At 40.6% G+C, this 18,205-nt stretch overlaps 1 protein-coding gene across 1 annotated transcript in view; it reads left to right on the top strand.

Moving 5' to 3' along the window:
- RYR3 (ryanodine receptor 3) overlaps nucleotides 1–18,205 on the top strand; it is a 401,651-nt gene that overhangs the window by 309,088 nt on the left and 74,358 nt on the right. Inside the window, exons 71-74 of the mRNA XM_063117743.1 lie at nucleotides 1,572–1,742; nucleotides 7,232–7,291; nucleotides 9,973–10,104; nucleotides 12,509–12,621. Of these exons, the coding sequence (XP_062973813.1) occupies nucleotides 1,572–1,742; nucleotides 7,232–7,291; nucleotides 9,973–10,104; nucleotides 12,509–12,621 (476 nt within the window). The remainder of the gene's footprint in view (nucleotides 1–1,571; nucleotides 1,743–7,231; nucleotides 7,292–9,972; nucleotides 10,105–12,508; nucleotides 12,622–18,205) is intronic.

The raw sequence follows: 18,205 nt of genomic DNA, 5'->3' as shown, positions 1-18,205 counted from the left end.
AATAGAGATTTCCTGAGTAGCCATTTAGAAAGGATGAAATTTGGTGGCAGAGACAGAATGGAGCATTTCTTCACATTTAAAATGTATTGTTTTTATTTATTATTATGTTAACATTATTGTCCACCCAAACGGAAGTGAATATGAGAAATCCTTTATGGAGAAACCTGTCCTCCAAGGAATAGAAGAAATTAAAGCTAGAGCTGACTTACCTCCCCTGTTATATCAGTTACCTCCCCTGGTTAAGAGACTAGTGACGCCACTGGGTCCCCGTGATACATTGTGGCATTTGTTTGTCTGCTATCAAAATAGAGTACAAATTAATGTCATTAAATATAGAGCCATTAACTCATTGCTACTGTAGAAAACTTTTTCTAAGGCATTTCCACAAGCAAAGCTTTGAGGCAAAGTAGTTTTGCAATTGTCAGTCCCTGAAGAAAACCACCACATCATGTTTTTGTGTACTTTAAACTGCCAAACATGTAGGAATAATTATATGCTTTGGTAGTTTCCATTTAAAGGAGAGCTTTGCAACAATTTACCAAATGTATGTGCACTATCAGAATTTTCTCTGCTTCTTAGAAGAGAAATTGTGTGGTAATTGTTTGCAAATTATCAGTATTAATGACTGCTACTGTACAGTTTGTACAGTATAAATACTTGCTCTGGGCCTTAAAATTCCATTTTCCAAGACAAAAAGATGTGGAGGGTTGATAGCAAGCATCTGCTGTTTGTAGTGGTTATATGCTATGAACCCAATCCTGAATTCATATGTGTAGTCTGATTCTCATTAGGGTCAATGGGTGTCTCTTCTACACATGGAATTCAGAAAGGGGACATTTTTGTGGCTGTTTAATATAAGTTTGTTCATTGTATGATTTTGTTAATGATAAGAAGCAGTGCTGTTGCTCAGAGCTTTGATTTGCTGCCTTAAATAAAAAGTTTTATTTTAAATGAAATTGTGCAGTGTCTGTTTTAGATAGAGTAGGATAGATGTTGCGTTGATGTGCAACCTGTTTACTGTCTCTTTCCTAGGGATCATTCTCCTCATACTTTGGGTGGCTGAAGCTGTTGACAGTGTAGTCTTTACAATATTTACATTTACAATATTTCTAAATCAACAATAGAGCTAAGCAAAGTAGTTTTCTAGTGCATATACTTACAAGTGTATGGTTTTGTTGAAGTCATATTTTGAAGATCAGATTTTTTTTAAAAAAAGCAACATTGCAGATCTATTTTATATAAGACTCAGATACTAGAAACAATTACTTGTCTTCTAATAAATACAAAGTTTGTCATACTTTTTCCATTTCAAATGTTATTCATACGTGTATGTATGTGTTTCTAGAAATGTGTAGATTGTTAAAAATCACAAAAATTATGACGTTCTTCTAAAACTATTTACATATTTTCCACAGCATTTCTTTTGTTCACACCTATCTTACCAAGTTTAACCATTCAAAATATTAAACTTTTAATATAAATTTCTGGTTGAATATTTAGGAAGGGTAACTGTTTTTGTGTATGAAATAAATAACTACACAATGTATTTCCTATATATCTCCCCCTTGTAGTCTGGAGGTCATGATCAAGAACGAAAGAAATCAAAACGTAGAGGGGATTTATACTCAATACAGACTTCTCTGATTGTAGCTGCACTTAAAAAGATGCTTCCCATTGGACTGAATATGTGTACTCCTGGAGATCAGGAACTGATTTCTCTTGCTAAGTCTAGATACAGCTTTGTAAGTTGAGATTTTACTCTGTTTCTAAAAAAACAAAACCCACCCACCTCAGTCTATGTCCTCACACTCAACCTGGTTTGCATATAATGTTAACCCATAGTTTATTATCCCATACCCAGGGTTTGTCTTGCAGACAGTTTGAACAAATTGTGTTTTGTTTTTTCAAGCCTTAGATTGTTTTTTCCCTCCACTTGTTCCCTCTTTGTATCCCCAAATCCCTTCGTGGTGCTGTAGTACTGGCATCTAAAGTGGCTTAGGGGTTTTTACCACTCTTCCCCACTGCCTTTGCAGATTGACAAGGCAATCTACGAACAACCACGGTTCTGGATTCACGCAGAACAAGAACCCAAAGTTTAAAAAACACAGAGTTCACAATCCAACAATAAATCATGGGTTCTCTTTCAGGGTTGTTCGTGGTTAACAACTATGGTTTGTTAGCATGGCTAGGTTCACATATCATGACAATCCAGAATTCAACAACCATGGGTTAGTGTTATGTGTGAAGCAGGTCATTATGTGTGTGAAGGTATGCCCCAAATAGGACTATTTGTTTATTTGTAAACCTTCTTTATCCTGTCTTTCTCGGTCTGCTAGGTATTCAAGATAGCTCACAAAGCATTTCGAAAACAATTCAAAACAAAACAATATAAACATTCACTGGGCAATATCCAACAGGGCACTACACCTCCACAGGTTCTGTTGTGCCCTTGCTAATTCCATTCCCACCATTTGCGCAACAGGGGTTTACTGCTTCTTGGAGCAACCAGAAACAAGTGAAAATGCTCATTTCTGGAAAGGGCAGTTCAACACTGCTCAAGCTCTGCTGGCCTGTCTTGATCCAGAAAGGAGTGTTTAAACTAATTTTTGCACTTCCAATGTTGTTTATTCGTTCAGTCGTTTCCGACTCTTCGTGACTTCATGGACCAGCTCATGCCAGAGCTTTCTGTCGGCCGTTGCCACCCCTAGCTCCCCCAAGGTCAAGTCTGTCACCTCCAGAATATCATCCATCCATCTTGCCCTTGGTCGGACCCTCTTCCTTTTGCCTTCCACTTTCCCTAGCATCAGCCTCTTCTCCAGGGTATCCTGTCTTCTCATTATGTGGCCAAAGTACTTCAGTTTTGCCTTTAATACCATTCCCTCAAGTGAGCAGTCTTGGTTTATTTCCTGGAGTATGGACTGGTTTGATCTTCTTGCAGTCCACGGCACTCTCAGAATTTTCCTCCAACACAACAGTTCAAAAGCATCTCTCTTCCTTCGCTCAGCCTTCCTTATGGTCCAGCTCTCGCAGCCATAGGTTACTACGGAGAAAACCTTTGCTTTAAGTATGCGGACCTTTGTTGTCAGTGTGATGTCTCTGCTCTTAACTATTTTATCAAGATTTGTCATTGCTCTCCTCCCAAGAAGTAAACGTCTTCTGATTTCCTGTCTGCAGTCAGCGTCTGCAGTAATCTTTGCGCCCAGAAATACAAAGTCTGTCACTGCCTCCACGTTTTCTCCCTCTATTTGCCAGTTATCAATCAAGCTGGTTGCCATAATTTTGTTTTTTTTTAAATTTAATTGCAACCCAGCTTTTGCTCTTTCTTCTTTAACCTTCGTCATAAGGCTCCTCAGCTCCTCTTCGCTTTCAGCCATCAAAGTGGTATCATCTGCATATCTGAGATTGTTAATGTTTCTTCCTGCAATTTTAACTCCAGCCTTGGATTTGTCAAGCCCAGCACGTTGCATGATGTGTTCTGCATACAAGTTGAATAGGTAGGGTGAAAGTATACAACCCTGCCGTACTCTTTTCCCAATCTTAAACCAGTCCGTTGTTCCATGGTCTGTTCTTACCGTTGCTACTTGGTCATTATACAGATTCCTCAGGAGGCAGACAAGATGACTTGGTATCCCCATACCACCAAGAACTTGCCACAGTTTGTTATGATCCACACAGTCAAAGGCTTTAGAATAGTCAATAAAACAGAAATAGATGTTTTTCTGGAACTCCCTGGCTTTCTCCATTATCCAGCGGATATTGGCAATTTGGTCTCTAGTTCCTCTGCCTTTTCTAAACCCAGCTTGTACATCTGGCAATTCTCGCTCCATGAATTGCTGGAGTCTCCCTTGCAGGATCTTGAGCATTACCTTGCTGGCATGTGAAATAAGTGCCACTGTCTGATAGTTTGAACATTCTTTAGTGTTTCCCTTTTTTGGTATTGGGATATAAGTTGATTTTTTCAAATCTGATGGCCATTCTTGTGTTTTCCAAATTTGCTGGCATATGGTATGCATCACCTTGACAGCATCATCTTGCAAGATTTTAAACAGCTGGGATACCGTCGTCTCCTGCTGCCTTGTTATTAGCAATGCTTTTTAAGGCCCATTCAACCTCACTCTTCAGGATGTCTGGCTCTAACTCACTGACCACACCGTCTGAGCTATCCCCGATATTATTATCCTTCCTATACAGATCTTCCGTATATTCTTGCCACCTTTTCTTGATCTCTTCTGTTTCTGTTAGGTCCTTGCCATCTTTGTTTTTGATCATACCCATTTTTGCCTGGCATTTACCTCCGATGTTTCTAATTTTCTGGAAGAGGTCTCTTGTCCTTCCTATTCTATTGTCTTCTTCCACTTCCACGCATTGCTTGTTTAAAAATAATTCCTTATCTCTTCTGGCTAACCTCTGGAATTTTGCATTTAATTGGCATATCTCCCCCTATCACTGTTGCCTTTTGCTTTCCTTCTTTCTTGGGCTACTTCCAGTGTCTCAGCAGACAGCCACCTTGCCTTCTTGGTTTTCTTTTTCTTTGGGACGTTTTTTGCTGCCGCCTCTTGGACAATGTTGCGAACGTCTGTCCATAGTTCTTCCGGGACCCTATCTACTAAATCTAGTCCCTTAAATCTATTCTTCACTTCCACTGCATATTCATTAGGAATATTAGTGAGCTCATATCTAACTGATCTGTGGGTCTTCCCTATTCTCTTTAGTTTGATTTTAAATTGTGCAATAAGAAGTTCGTGATCTGAACTACAGTCAGCTCCAGGTCTTGTTTTTACCGTCTGTATAGATGTCCGCCACCTTTGGCTGCAAAGGATGTAGTCAATCTGATTTCGGTGTCAACCATCTGGTGAAGTCCATGTATAAAGCCGTCTTTTCGGTTGTTGGAAGAGATTGTTTGTTATGCACAGTGAGTTGTCCTGGCAAAATTCTATCAGCCTATGTCCTGCTTCATTTTGTTCTCCTAGACCATGTTTACCTGTAATTCTAGATGTCATTTGACGACCCACCTTAGCATTCCAGTCTCCTATAATGAAAATAACATCTCTTTTTGGTGTATTATCCAGTAGGTGCTGCAAATCCTCATAGAACTGATCTACTTCTGCTTCTTCAGCATCTGTGGTTGGGGCATATATTTGGATCACTGTGATGTTAAATGGCTTACCCTGAATTCGAATTGAGATCATTCTATTGTTTTTTGGATTGTATCCAAGCACTACTTTAGCCACTTTATTATTAATTATGAAGGCTACTCCATTTCTTCTGTGATCCTCTTGTCCACAGTAGTAGATCTGGTGGTGATCTGATGTGATGTGGCCCATTCCAATCCATTTCAGTTCACTGACACCCAATATATCTATATTTAATCTTGACATCTCACCAATAACCACATCCAATTTGCCCTGGCTCATAGATCTTACATTCCAGGTTCCTATGGTGTGTTGATCTTTAAAACATCAGATTCGTCGTTCACCACCAGCACCGTCGGCTGCTAGCCGTCCTTTTGGCTTTGAGCTAGCTGCGTCATCACATCTGGGGCTAGTTGAACTTATCCTCTGTTCCTCCCCAGTAGCATTTTGACCATCTTCCGACCTGGGAGTCTCATCTTCCAATGGTATACCGACATATCTCTGGTTGTACTGATCCATTTAGTTTTCACGGCAAGAATACTGGGGTGGGTTGCCGTTACCTTCCCCAGGGATCGTATTTAGTCTGACCTCTCTACCATGACCTTCCCGTCTTGGGTGTCCCTTCACTGTTTAGCTCATGGCATCCTTGAGGTGCTCAAGCTCCAGCACCATGACAAGGTAACAATCTCCTTTGCTGGAGGCACTTCATATTGGAAGCATTAAAACTCAGTTGGACAAGCATTGAGAGGGGCTGCTTGCAAAACAGCCCTATTGGATACTGCCCAAAGTTTGTATGAGTAGTCAGACAGAAAAGAGCCCTTTGGCACTTTATATATTATCAAATTATTGTGCAAAAACTCTCATGGCCCAGAGTCTACTTCATAAGATGTAGAAAATGTTGTCCTCGGTAGGTATATAAAGAAGACCTATTCAATTGTCCTCATATGATGAGGAGAGCAGGGGCACATTCACTGGCCTCAACCCTTCTGTTGTGTCCCTGTTAGCCATCTCCATTGCCCTCCATGTTTTGGAAGTTGAAGGTCTGCAGCAGGGAGCCTACCTCCTCTACTCATTTAGGTCCCTGCACAGTTTAGAACTCTGATCAGGCAGGATTCTAAACTGCACAGGTATCCTACATGAGTACAAGAATCTTTCTGCTGCAGAACTTTAACCTCCAGCATAGGGAGGGCAGAAGGGGGCAGGCAGCAGGGATGTAACAGTGGGGGCAGGGTAACCCCCTCTCCCCTCCCATGGGTCTGAATGCCTGCATAGGGCTGTATACATTTGGGTATAAAGAAAAAATGGGAAACATTGAGCCCAGTTATGTGCCCAAAGGAAATGTCTTTCAGGAGCTACATAGCTCTTCCTTGTGTTTGCTATAGTAGTCTAACAACAGCCCCTCTAGAGGAAAAAGTGTTGTCCAGAAATGGACATGATTTCTTTAAAGCATAAATGGTTTTATTCACATATTTTCCCCATGTGTAATTCTACGGTATATCGGTTCAGACTGTAATTTGTATCAAACACTTTATCAGTTCAAGAATTTAGCCATATTTTGTGTTAACAACTTTTAGCCAAAACTCAATACAGTATTAGGAGCACTTGAAAGCAATGCACAATGTTGTGTTGGCTTGTGGCCTATTTATGCAGTGTAATATATTAAAAATTAGAGCTATCACTCATGAAACATTAGTTGATGACTTGATTTAATCACATGTGTTTGATTGATTAACTGATTAAAACAACAAAATATGCATATCAATAAAATTAATTCTGATATGCCGGGAAACAGCACTCTTTCTTTGTTTTTAGGTGATGCCTGCATGTGTCACAGCAGATACTATCCCAGAAGAGGCAGGATTTCTATATACTTATATATGTGTAAAAATCTGTTGACTGATTAATTGCTGACTGATTAATTGGGTACTTTATTAACTAATCAAAAGATGTTTATTGGGTTATTCTAATTATTTAATTGGCGAAACCTTGCAACCCAGTTAAAGATGGTTGCGAGTCTATCTCCTCACCAGAATACTTTTGATATATTAGTTCAAATTTTATTATGGAACATATTAATATATGTTTACATTTGTCTACAGAAAGACACAGAAGAAGAGGTCAAAGAGCATTTACGCAATAACTTGCATTTGCAGGAGAAGGTAATGTTAAGAAAATGCAGTAAATATATAAATATACTTGAGTTACACTGGCTGAAGGGCTATAGGATTTGATGGCAGCACTGCTACCCTGGCAGAACACAAGATATATCGCTGCCATGAGAGATATGCTGGTGGAGCACCAGATACATCAGTGGAACACTTAGCCAGGGTAGCTGCTCCATTGGCAAAGATATACTGGCAGAATGGCTTAAACACGCAGTGTTGTGGGCAGGTCAAGAGCATACATATGGTATATATTCTAAATTCCTCCAGAACACAGCCATACACCAACCCTGGACTTGGTTTTTCCTCCATGGGGCTGACAACTTGCAGGCTTTTGTCTAAGCCACAGAAGTCCTGCTGGGATGACTGGATTGAACTCATGCATCTTTTTCCTTTCAAGATCCACTCCATCTCAGCTGCTGTGAAATAAAAGCTATGATATATATATATATATATATATATATATATATATATATATTGCTACTAGCGAATTGTAGATGTTGTTGTTGTTTATTTGTTCAGTCGCTTCCGACTCTTCGTGACTTCATGGACCAGCCCACACCAGAGCTATCTGTTGGCTGTCGCCACCCCTAGCTCCCCCAAGGTCAAGTCTGTCACCTCCAGAATATCATCCATCCATCTTGCCCTTGGTCAGCCCCTCTTCCTTTTGCCTTCCACTTTCCCTAGCATCAGCCTCTTCTCCAGGGTATCCTGTCTTCTCATTATGTGGCCAAAGTACTTCAGTTTTGCCTTTAATATCATTCCCTCAAGTGAGCAGTCTGGCTTTATTTCCTGGAGTATGGACTGGTTTGATCTTCTTGCAGTCCAAGGCACTCTCAGAATTTTCCTCCAACACCACAGTTCAAAAGCATCTATCTTCCTTCGCTCAGTTTTCTTTATGATCCAGCTCTCTCAGCCATAGGTTACTACGGGGAATACCATTGCTTTAACTATGCGGACCTTTGTTGTCAGTGTGGTGTCTCTGCTCTTAACTATTTTATCAAGATTTGTCATTGCTCTCCTCCCAAGAAGTAAACGTCTTCTGATTTCCTGGCTGCAGTCAGCGTCTGCAGTAATCTTTGCGCTCAGAAATACAAAGTCTGTCACTGCCTCCACGTTTTCTCCCTCTATTTGCCAGTTATCAATCAAGCTGGTTGCCATAATCTTAGTTTTTTTGAGGTTTAACTGCAACTCAGCTTTTGCACTTTCTTCTTTCACCTTCATCATAAGGCTCCTCAGCTCCACCTCACTTTCAGCCTTCAAAGTGGTGTCATCTGCATATCTGAGATTGTTAATGTTTCTTCCTGCGATTTTAACTCCAGCCTTGGATTCGTCAAGCCCAGCACGTCGCACGATGTGTTCTGCATACAAATTGAATAGGTAAGGTGAGAGTATACAACCCTGCCGTACTCCTTTCCCAATCTTAAACCAGTCTGTTGTTCCGTGGTCTGTTCTTACCGTTGCTACTTGGTCATTATACAGATTCCTCAGGAGGCAGACAAGATGACTTGGTATCCCCATACCACCAAGAACTTGCCACAGTTTGTTATGATCCACACAGTCAAAGGCTTTAGAATAGTCAATAAAACAGAAATAGATGTTTTTCTGGAACTCCCTGGCTTTCTCCATTATCCAGCGGATATTGGCAATTTGGTCTCTAGTTCCTCTGCCTTTTCTAAACCCAGTTTGTACATCTGGCAATTCTCGCTCCATGAATGCTGGAGTCTCCCTTGCAGGATCTTGAGCATTACCTTGCTGGCATGTGAAATAAGTGCCACTGTCCGATAGTTTGAACATTCTTTAGTGTTTCCCTTTTTTGGTATTGGGATATAAGTTGATTTTTTCCAGTCTGATGGCCATTCTTGTGTTTTCCAAATTTGCTGGCATATGGCATGCATCACCTTGACAGCATCATATTGCAAGATTTTAAACAGTTCAGCTGGGGTACCGTCGTCTCCTGCTTCCTTGTTATTAGCAATGCTTCTCAACCTCACTCTTCAGGATGTCTGGCTCTAACTCACTGACCACACCATCTGAGCTATCCCCGATATTATTATCCTTCCTATACAGATCTTCCGTATATTCTTACCACCTTTTCTTGATCTCTTCTGTTTCTGTTAGGTCCTTGCCATCTTTGTTTTTGATCATACCCATTTTTGCCTGGCATTTACCTCCGATGTTTCTAATTTTCTGGAAGAGGTCTCTTGTCCTTCCTATTCTATGGGATCCTTTTTCCACACTCTGGCATCAGCTGGCTTCAGGATGGGATCTGCACGCAGGCAGTTTGATGAGCTTAGGGGTGCTGCCAGGGTGTATGAAGCAGTTAGTTGGCAGCAGAGAGATGAACAAATAAGGAGGGGAAGGAATGATGAACTACGGCTGTAAACAGGGAGAGATGAAAGGAGAAGCATGAGGCTTGCTAAGGTACTACTCAGTGAGTATAGGATACAGTAGCCATTCCTCCAACTTAGCAGCAGCGTCTCTTCCCACCCACCCAAAGAAACCAGTTCCCCTGAATTGTAATTGATGTGAAGGATTCCTCTGTAAAAATGAGAAATTGTCTGTCTTGTTTTCTGTCTTATGTCTTATGTCTGTCTTGTTTTCTATCTTTTATTTAAATAAGTCTGTTTTATTCTTTTAAAAATTTATAATACAACATCAAATGTATTGATTTGTAGTCAGATGATCCAGCTGTGAAATGGCAGCTGAATCTGTACAAAGATGTCTTGAAAACCGATGAACCTGCTGATCCGGAGAAAACGGTGGAACGTGTGCAAAGGATCTCAGCAGCTGTCTTTCATCTGGAACAGGTGAAAATGATCACACCTATAAGCTATATGTTTTAAAAGTAAAAGATGAGGTGTTTTCTAAGCACATATATCTTAGCATAAACACAACTCTCCAGTTTGAAACATAACTCTGCCATGAACTCTCTCCCAGTTTCAGCTTCTAGCCCCACTCCTCATCTGCAATATAGCAGGGTTAAACCGAGCAGCATTCCACCCAGGGGGGATTCTGTGGCTTTCATGGATCTTTCTGGGGGCAAAGACATCCTGAAGATCAGGAAGGGAGGGGGAGATGGCCACTTGGGAAAGAGGAGGAAACAGTACTTACCAATTCAGTATGAGGTGGTCCAAAGACTTATTTATTTATCTAGAACATATACTGTCCATTAATAATATGATATCTGGCCATTGTACAAAAAACTAAAACTATAAAATATAAAAATACAAAACAAACATAACATTAAAAACAACTTAAAACAGCAACACAATAAAACAAGATTTTAAATAGCAGTAAAACATGTTTTTTTGTAATTGAAAAATCTGTAGAAATGAAAAGGTCTTCACCTAGTGCAAAAAAAGAAAGCAAAGTGTAGATGCCAAGCAAGCCTCTCTGGAGAGGGCATTCCACAGCTAGGGTGTCACCACTGAAAAGATCCACTCTTTAGTAGACACCTACTTCACCTGATTTGGTGGGATTTGCAGAGAAGGGCCTCAGAAGGTGGTTTAGGATCCAGGCACGTCTGTATGCGAGGAGACAATGCTTTGGGTAACCTGGCCCCAAGCCATTTAGGGCTTTAAAAGTTAATACCACCATTTTGATTTGGACTAAAAAATGGACTGGAATCCAGAACTCAAAACACTGGCATAATATGATAGTATTGACTAGTCTCAGCTAACAATTTTGCTGTTCTGTTTTGTACCTGCTGAGGTTTCCAGACTGGTTTCAAGGGCAGATTCACCCATGTATAATACATTGCAATAATCCAAATGAGAGGTTACCGGAGTGTGGATAACTGTAGCAAATTTTGTAGATAATTGTGTCCAGATAGAGTTGACATAGTTGGTGCATCAGCATAAGATGATAAAGGGTGCTCTGCACTGCCAATATAGCTGGTGCCTCTAGCAAGGATGTTGGATCCCTTCTCATCTCCCAAACTATGAAACTGATCTTTTAGGGCTGGGGTGGGGAAATGTTGAAGGGCTGGATGACCTCCACCATTGAGAATTCCATGGGTTGGATAATGTCAAGGGACATGGATAACCCTTGATGTCATCTAGTACTCAGTTGAGGTCCTGGCTAGAAGAGTGTTCCTCCAGCCGGTGCCTCGGTTGGGGTAGGTACGTGTGCTCCATGCCTTCCCCCATTTGGGAGAATACAGATTGGGCAAATCACTTAACATGCTGCTCACCCTATAAAAGAGTCCATAACTCTGGATAACTTCTCCCTGCATTAACTGTAGAGCCCATGTTGTCACAGTTGTGGCTGACTTTATCTTTAAAGTGTGTCACAAGCATGTCCTACAGGGCTTGTCACACTTGTCATAGAACTCTGTCTACCACCATCACCACTACAAATAGGCTCAATAACGAGCTCTAACTTATGTTCCGTTAGACTTCGCATGAGTATTTCTCTACTTGCATTGTTGCAGATGTGCTCATTGCCATCAGCTGAGATGTAGGCTAAGGAGCTGCCCAGGCTCTGCTCAGAAGGAGAAGACGCTTGGGTACAATCATGTCATCTACCTGAACAGTGACTAGAGCTTCCATAGTGTGACTAGAGCATCAGCAGAAGTGCCAGCCATATCACAGGGAAAATCTGTCTCTAATCCATTAGAATCTGCCCCCAGAAATTGGTTCTGGGTTCAGAACATTTTATTATGCCCCACAGGATTGCAAAAGGGAAAATCTGCTAAAAGTCTAAATCTTAAAAGGAAGTGATCTGACACTGACAAGGGAATAGATGGTAATTTCCCCACATTCAGATCACTATCCTCTTGCTCAGTTGAGAGAACTAAATCAAGAATATGTTCTGCTACATCTACATCTGTTGAGCCGATGACATGTTGGATAGTCCCATAGTTGTTATGAAGTCCTGAACTGTTAATTTGGTGGTTTAATCTGAGTTCGAATGTGCACCTTTGCAACTCAGGGGGTCAGAGAGTAGACCATGGCCAGTGTAAAAGATGACAGACTCAAGATTTTAATTGAAATAAATTATGGATACACAATGTCTAAAAATAATGCTGTTTTTAATGCTGTTTCTATTATTTTTATAGTTCATTGTAATCTTTTTTTATAACTCATGAGCCATCGGGGGGTGTCAAAAGAAAGGGGTATATATAAACAAATAAATCTATCTACAAATTCTTGCCTTTGCTACCATCATAGCTTTACCAGAGTCCTCATCCACAATGGTATTTTTCCATAGGTTGAGCAACCATTAAGGTCAAAGAAAGCAGTTTGGCACAAACTCTTGTCAAAACAACGTAAAAGAGCTGTCGTTGCTTGTTTCAGGATGGCACCATTATACAATCTGCCAAGGTACAATCTTTTAAATGTGTTTTTTTACATTAGATTCTTACTATTGAGATTTAGAGCAGTGGAGTTTAGAGCACTGTATCCTGCTTGTGGGTTCCTGGTTGACAGCTAGTTGGCTACTGAATGAACAGAGTGCTGGACTAGATGAACCCGTGGTCTGATCCAGCATGGCTCTTCTTATGTTCTTCTGTTTCCATAATTCTCAATCAGCATAGCCTTTGTTTCTCTATGGCTACTAGTCCTGATGGCTATGTGCTATCTCCAGTATTGGAGGCAGTAACCCTATATACATCAGTTGCTGGGGAACATGGGTAGGAGGGTGCTGTTGCACCATGTCCTGCTTGTGGTGGACTAGATGGACCCTTGGTCTGATCCAGCATGACTCTTCTTATGTAAATTCTTATCCTATCATGTTTTCTGTGAAACACTATTGAAAGTTCAGTCCAATCCTTAAAGCAATCTGCATGGCCATATTTGAAGAGCATCATATGATTTGTAATAGTAGATGCTCCTTCTTCTGTTTCAAATGGAAGTAGATGGCATGCATAACCTGCAGAATTTTTTGTGTGAAGTAGTCTAGTTCTTCATTAATAGTATTGAAATACTTGCACAGCGGCATCCAGAATTCACTCTATTGTCTTCATGTAGCTCTGCAAAAATAAATTTCTATTCTATTTCATTACCTTTGATTACCTGTCTGAATATTGAAATGTTTTGTACAGCTTGTAAATGTAAGTTTTAATTTGGTCTTTGGTAAGGTGATATAATATTTAATTAAAATACTATTGGACAGCCTCCAGCTACTTTAAATTGTTTAGGGACAATCCTTCCTTCTCCTTCTCCATTAGGCCTCAAGTTGGTGTCAGGTTGCACCTCAGTGCACCAGTTATTTCCTGTTGCGCAGGATGTACAAGAATTTTGTTTCAGCTCACAAATCATCAGAACCTGATCTGATTGAAACCCCAAACCTGAATGAAACCCATTTGGGGGGGAGCTCATACATTTCCAAACGTGGAATCATGTTTGAAAATGTGTGTGTGTGTGTGTGTGTGTGTGTGTGTGTGTGTGTATATGTGTATGTATATATATATATATATATATATATATATATATATATATATATATATGGGCATTTTGAAATGAAATCTAAAAAAATGCATTTTCACGCTTTAGTCAATGGGAGGAGTGCATACTTTCCCCATTCAAATGAAGAGAAAAACAGGTTGCAAATGGAAAGGAGAGCAAAGCAAACTGAGCTTCCAAGTGGAGTTTGGAGAATCTTGGTGAGCTCAGGCGTCCCTGCTTCTTCCATCCCTATGGGAGATCACTCTATATCTCCAATATAAAGAGGAAGCTAGCCCCCTTCTTACTAGAATGAGCACATGGAAGAGGGGCTTTAATTTTGAAAATATCAATGATAATGACATAGAATGATAATTTATTTGAGTGTGATGTTTTAAGGTCCTAGCTCAAGTGTATTTGTTGGTTTCCTGACTTATTTTATAGCATACATAAACTGAATACTTTAAAGTTTTACATATACACATATATAGTTTACACTGAGTTTTGGCATGCTCCATCCCTTCCTACACAAATCCTTCCCCCTTCCCTGCTAGCCCTCAGGTGGAAATTTGTATCATCAATGCCTTAACTTGACGAGGAAACCTCATGCATGATTCCCATCAAAGGGCTTCCTATGGCTGCATATGCCAAGCTAGAAGTTATCCTATGTATGGAGAGGAGCAATGCCACTGGGTCCTTCTATGGGAGCAATGCCCAGATCTCCCATTGCAGATAATGGTGGGGTGTGTAGATATGTACCTAGTAGCAGGATAGTGGAGGACAAGGGAGTGAAAGTGGCCTAGAACTGCTCTATGAGAATCCTCTTCCACACTTGCAGCTCCGTAAAGATGGATTGTGCCCAAGATCAAGAGATCTCTGGACAATTTATTTGAAATAATCCTGATGATCTACAAGTGCTATGCAATCAGTTCTCTTTTAACCACAATTGCCAATGTTTTGCCTTACGTGCGGGTGTAATTCTTCTAGCATTTTGCTTATTTTAGGTTTTAGGTTACCTTGGGACAACTGAAAATTAAATATTGAGAATTCATTGTGGGGGGAACAGCTACAAAATTGTTTAACACAATATATTTCATCAGTTCTTAATGCTACTGCAGCCCACTTATCTTTTTTTTTCTCAGTCCATCAAGATGTACTTGCATGTCCTTTTCCCTATATGAACATGTTTATTTTATTCCACATACTGTCAACTCCAGATAAATGAATATCAATACAGAAATTTTCCTAAAGAGTCAGTCACAATTAATTTAGAAAACGTCCCAATAAATATGTGTAAGATTCATTCTTAAAATATGAAGGGTTGTAATTGTGTACCTAATTGTGCATATGTAAGCTTATTGGCTTGCATCCTAAGATGCATGAACGTAATGAATTGAATGGGAGTTCAATTTCCTGCCCCTTCCTCCCCATTCACTGTTGCTATCTGCAGCCCCCCCCCCAAACATCCTGAACAATGTGGGATGGGGGCTGCTGGCCAGGGGGGAATCACCCCAAATCAGGCTTGGATCCTAGGAGAAGTTAACTTAAGGGAGTTCATGGAAGGCAAGATTCCCCTCCCCCGCCCAAGCAGCCCCCTGTGCGTTGTTCAGAAGGCCCTTCCAGGAGCAAGGGGAGTGGGGGGAGGAAATGTTTGTTCCTTGAACTTCGTTAAGTTCACTTACCTTAGGATCCAAGCTATTGTCTAGATGTAAGGAAGTGCATGGTTGTAGCCTTGCTCTCTAATTTATATTAACACATAATATTTTTAAAATGAGGAACACCACTGAAGTAATAACAAGGACAAGAAACAAGACTCCATGCACTTACGGGATTTTCCTTGCTATCCATGATATATGGAAGTCTTTGTGAATACTCTTCATGACAATGGGAGATCCCTCCTTGTGTCTATGATAAAGCTTTGGTAGATTGCACACTGTATTTTGTATGGTATGAATATTATGTGTGTGCGTGTGAGACGGGGGGAATTGAATATAAATAAATATTTTAATATTTAAAAAATCTAATTAGGATTGTTTTATTTACATTTTTATTGTTTTGGCCACAACCGGATAGCATGTGATGATGATTTTAGCATAACTTGCAAGTTTAGAAAACCTTTGGTCTTATTGCTTTATTAAAATTAAATTGTATATTTATTGTTAGTTAAAACCTATATGCTTTTCTTCAGACACAAAATTAGCAATTTCTTCCTGAGCACCTTCCAACGTGTATGGCTGGAAAAAGTACATGAAAAAACTCAATATGACAGGCTCATACTCACATTAACGGTAATGTAATGGAGAGCCTCTTCCTTATGCGCACACTTACTCCTTCCCAGCCATGATATGATATCATACAATGAGTTTGTACAATTTTATGAGGGATTCTGATTGGTCAGTCTTCAAAACAAGCGTGAAAAACAGTACAAATGCTGGTAATGAAATATAAGAAATGGATTAAAAAATAATTTCTCATAACGAATTAAGACTTCATAATTGATTGTTACGTTTTTCCTTAAAAATGTGCTTAGGTTGTATTTGCTGTAATAGTGGCATTTAAATGTATTATTACAATCTTTAGATTATAAGCTTGAGGAAAGAGTCTGCATTGTTCATAATTTGTGCATAATTCTGAAACGATGACAATGTTGGTACCAGGTGAGCCTCTTCGGGGAAATCATACCATAATTGAGGGGTCACCACTGAAAAGGCCCTCTCCCTTGTTGTCATCATCCGAGCTTCCCTGGGAGTAGGCACCCAAAGGAGGATCTTAGATGTTGAGCGTAGTGTATGGGTAGGTTCATGTCAGGAGAGGTGTTCCTTCAGGTATTGTGGTTTCAAGCCATATAAGGCTTTATAGGTTAAAACCAGCACCTTGAATCGGGTTTGGAAATGTACAGGCAGCCAATGCAAGTGGGCCGGAGTTGGTCTTATATGCTTGAACCTTCTGGTTCCAGTTATCAATCTCCCAGCTGCACTTTGCACAAGCTGCAGCTTCTGAACTGTCTTCAAAGGCAGCCCCACGTAGAGCACATTGCAGTAATCTAATTTGGAGGTTACCAGAGCATAGACAACTGAGGCTAGGTTATTCCTGTCCAGATAGGGGCATAGCTGGGCCACCAACTGAAGTTGGTAGAAGGCACTCTGTGCCACTGAGGCCACCTGAGCCTCAAGTGACAGAGGTGGTTCTAAGAGAATCCCCCAAGCTATGAACCTGCTCCTTCAGAGGGAGTGCAACCCCATCCAGAACAGGTTGAACACCCACTATCCAGGTGTTGTTTAAAAGCATTGATCCTGTGTTGCATATTGTAAAAGATCTGCCAATTCTGAACATTTTTCACTTATCATTCAAGGTGCAACTTTACTTCCTTTTAGGGGCATGTGCTCACAAAAAGTTCAGCATGGCAATGATTTTGCAGCTAAGGGGGGAGGGGACAATTGATATGTTTGTGTGAAGCACACAGGTGTATTGCCTTCTCAAGCCCTGCAGAGTTCCTCACAAGTCTCACAACACCCCACCAGATACCCAGTTCTGCTACTGCTCACCCTCAGCCCTTCATCCTATCAAACACAACTCAGCAAGCTGAGATAGGAGAGAGAGGGAGATTTCAGTATCAGAGGTACAAACAGCCTGGCTTTTGCCATATGTTTTCTTTCTCCTATAGAAGTCAAAGTCTCCTAGAGACTTGTATAATAAAAGTTTACCTTGGAACTAGGAAGATGTGATATAAAGAGAAAGTTTGCTTTCTCTTTCCCAGGCACTCAGATCACCACTAGTTAGGGAAGGGTCAGATTTTGCTTCTTTCTCAGTTATGTACTCAATTGTAATTCCTTTAATGTTCTTCAATAGAAGTGATAGGCATTCCCCAGGAGAATGTAAATATTTATTTACTATTTATTTATTTATTTATTGCATTTGTATCCCGCCTTTTTCCTCCAAGGAATCCAAGGTGGCATACATAATCCTCCTTCTCTCCATTTTATTCTCACAACAACCCTGTGAGGTAGGTTGGGCTGAGAGTCTGTGACTGGCTGAGTGGGGACTAGAACCCAGATCTCCTGACTCCCAGTCCAACATTTTAGCCACTACACCACACTGGCTGGGTCAAATATCTCCCCACTTTCCGCCACTACCATTACTATAAAAGCCTACCTGCCAGCTGCCCAAGCCACCCTCCTGCCCACCGGCTGCTGAAACTCCCCCCCCCCCCATAGATGGCCAGCCAGCCAACATTCCCTTGCTTTTTGTTTTTGTTTTGAATTGCTGGGCAATGGCAGCAATGGTGATGACTCCCTCCGCTGGCCATCCCGCTTGCTGGCAAAGTGCTGGCGGGATAGAAGAAAAGCCAATGAGGAGAGCAGGAGCAACCTTCTTGAAGATCACTTGAATGGGGCAAATTTCAATACTAAAAATAAATGTGCTTCCCTGAGTTTTATTCATATTTATTTTAAAAGCTCCAAAATGAAACAAAAAATGGAGGGGAAAAGGCGAAATGAGTGCAGGACAGAGATGACGTCATGTGAGT

The sequence above is a fragment of the Elgaria multicarinata genome, chromosome 2, assembly GCF_023053635.1.
Source record: "Elgaria multicarinata webbii isolate HBS135686 ecotype San Diego chromosome 2, rElgMul1.1.pri, whole genome shotgun sequence".
In the NCBI taxonomy this organism is placed as follows: domain Eukaryota; kingdom Metazoa; phylum Chordata; class Lepidosauria; order Squamata; family Anguidae; genus Elgaria; species Elgaria multicarinata.
This window is presented reverse-complemented; position numbering and strand designations above follow the sequence as displayed.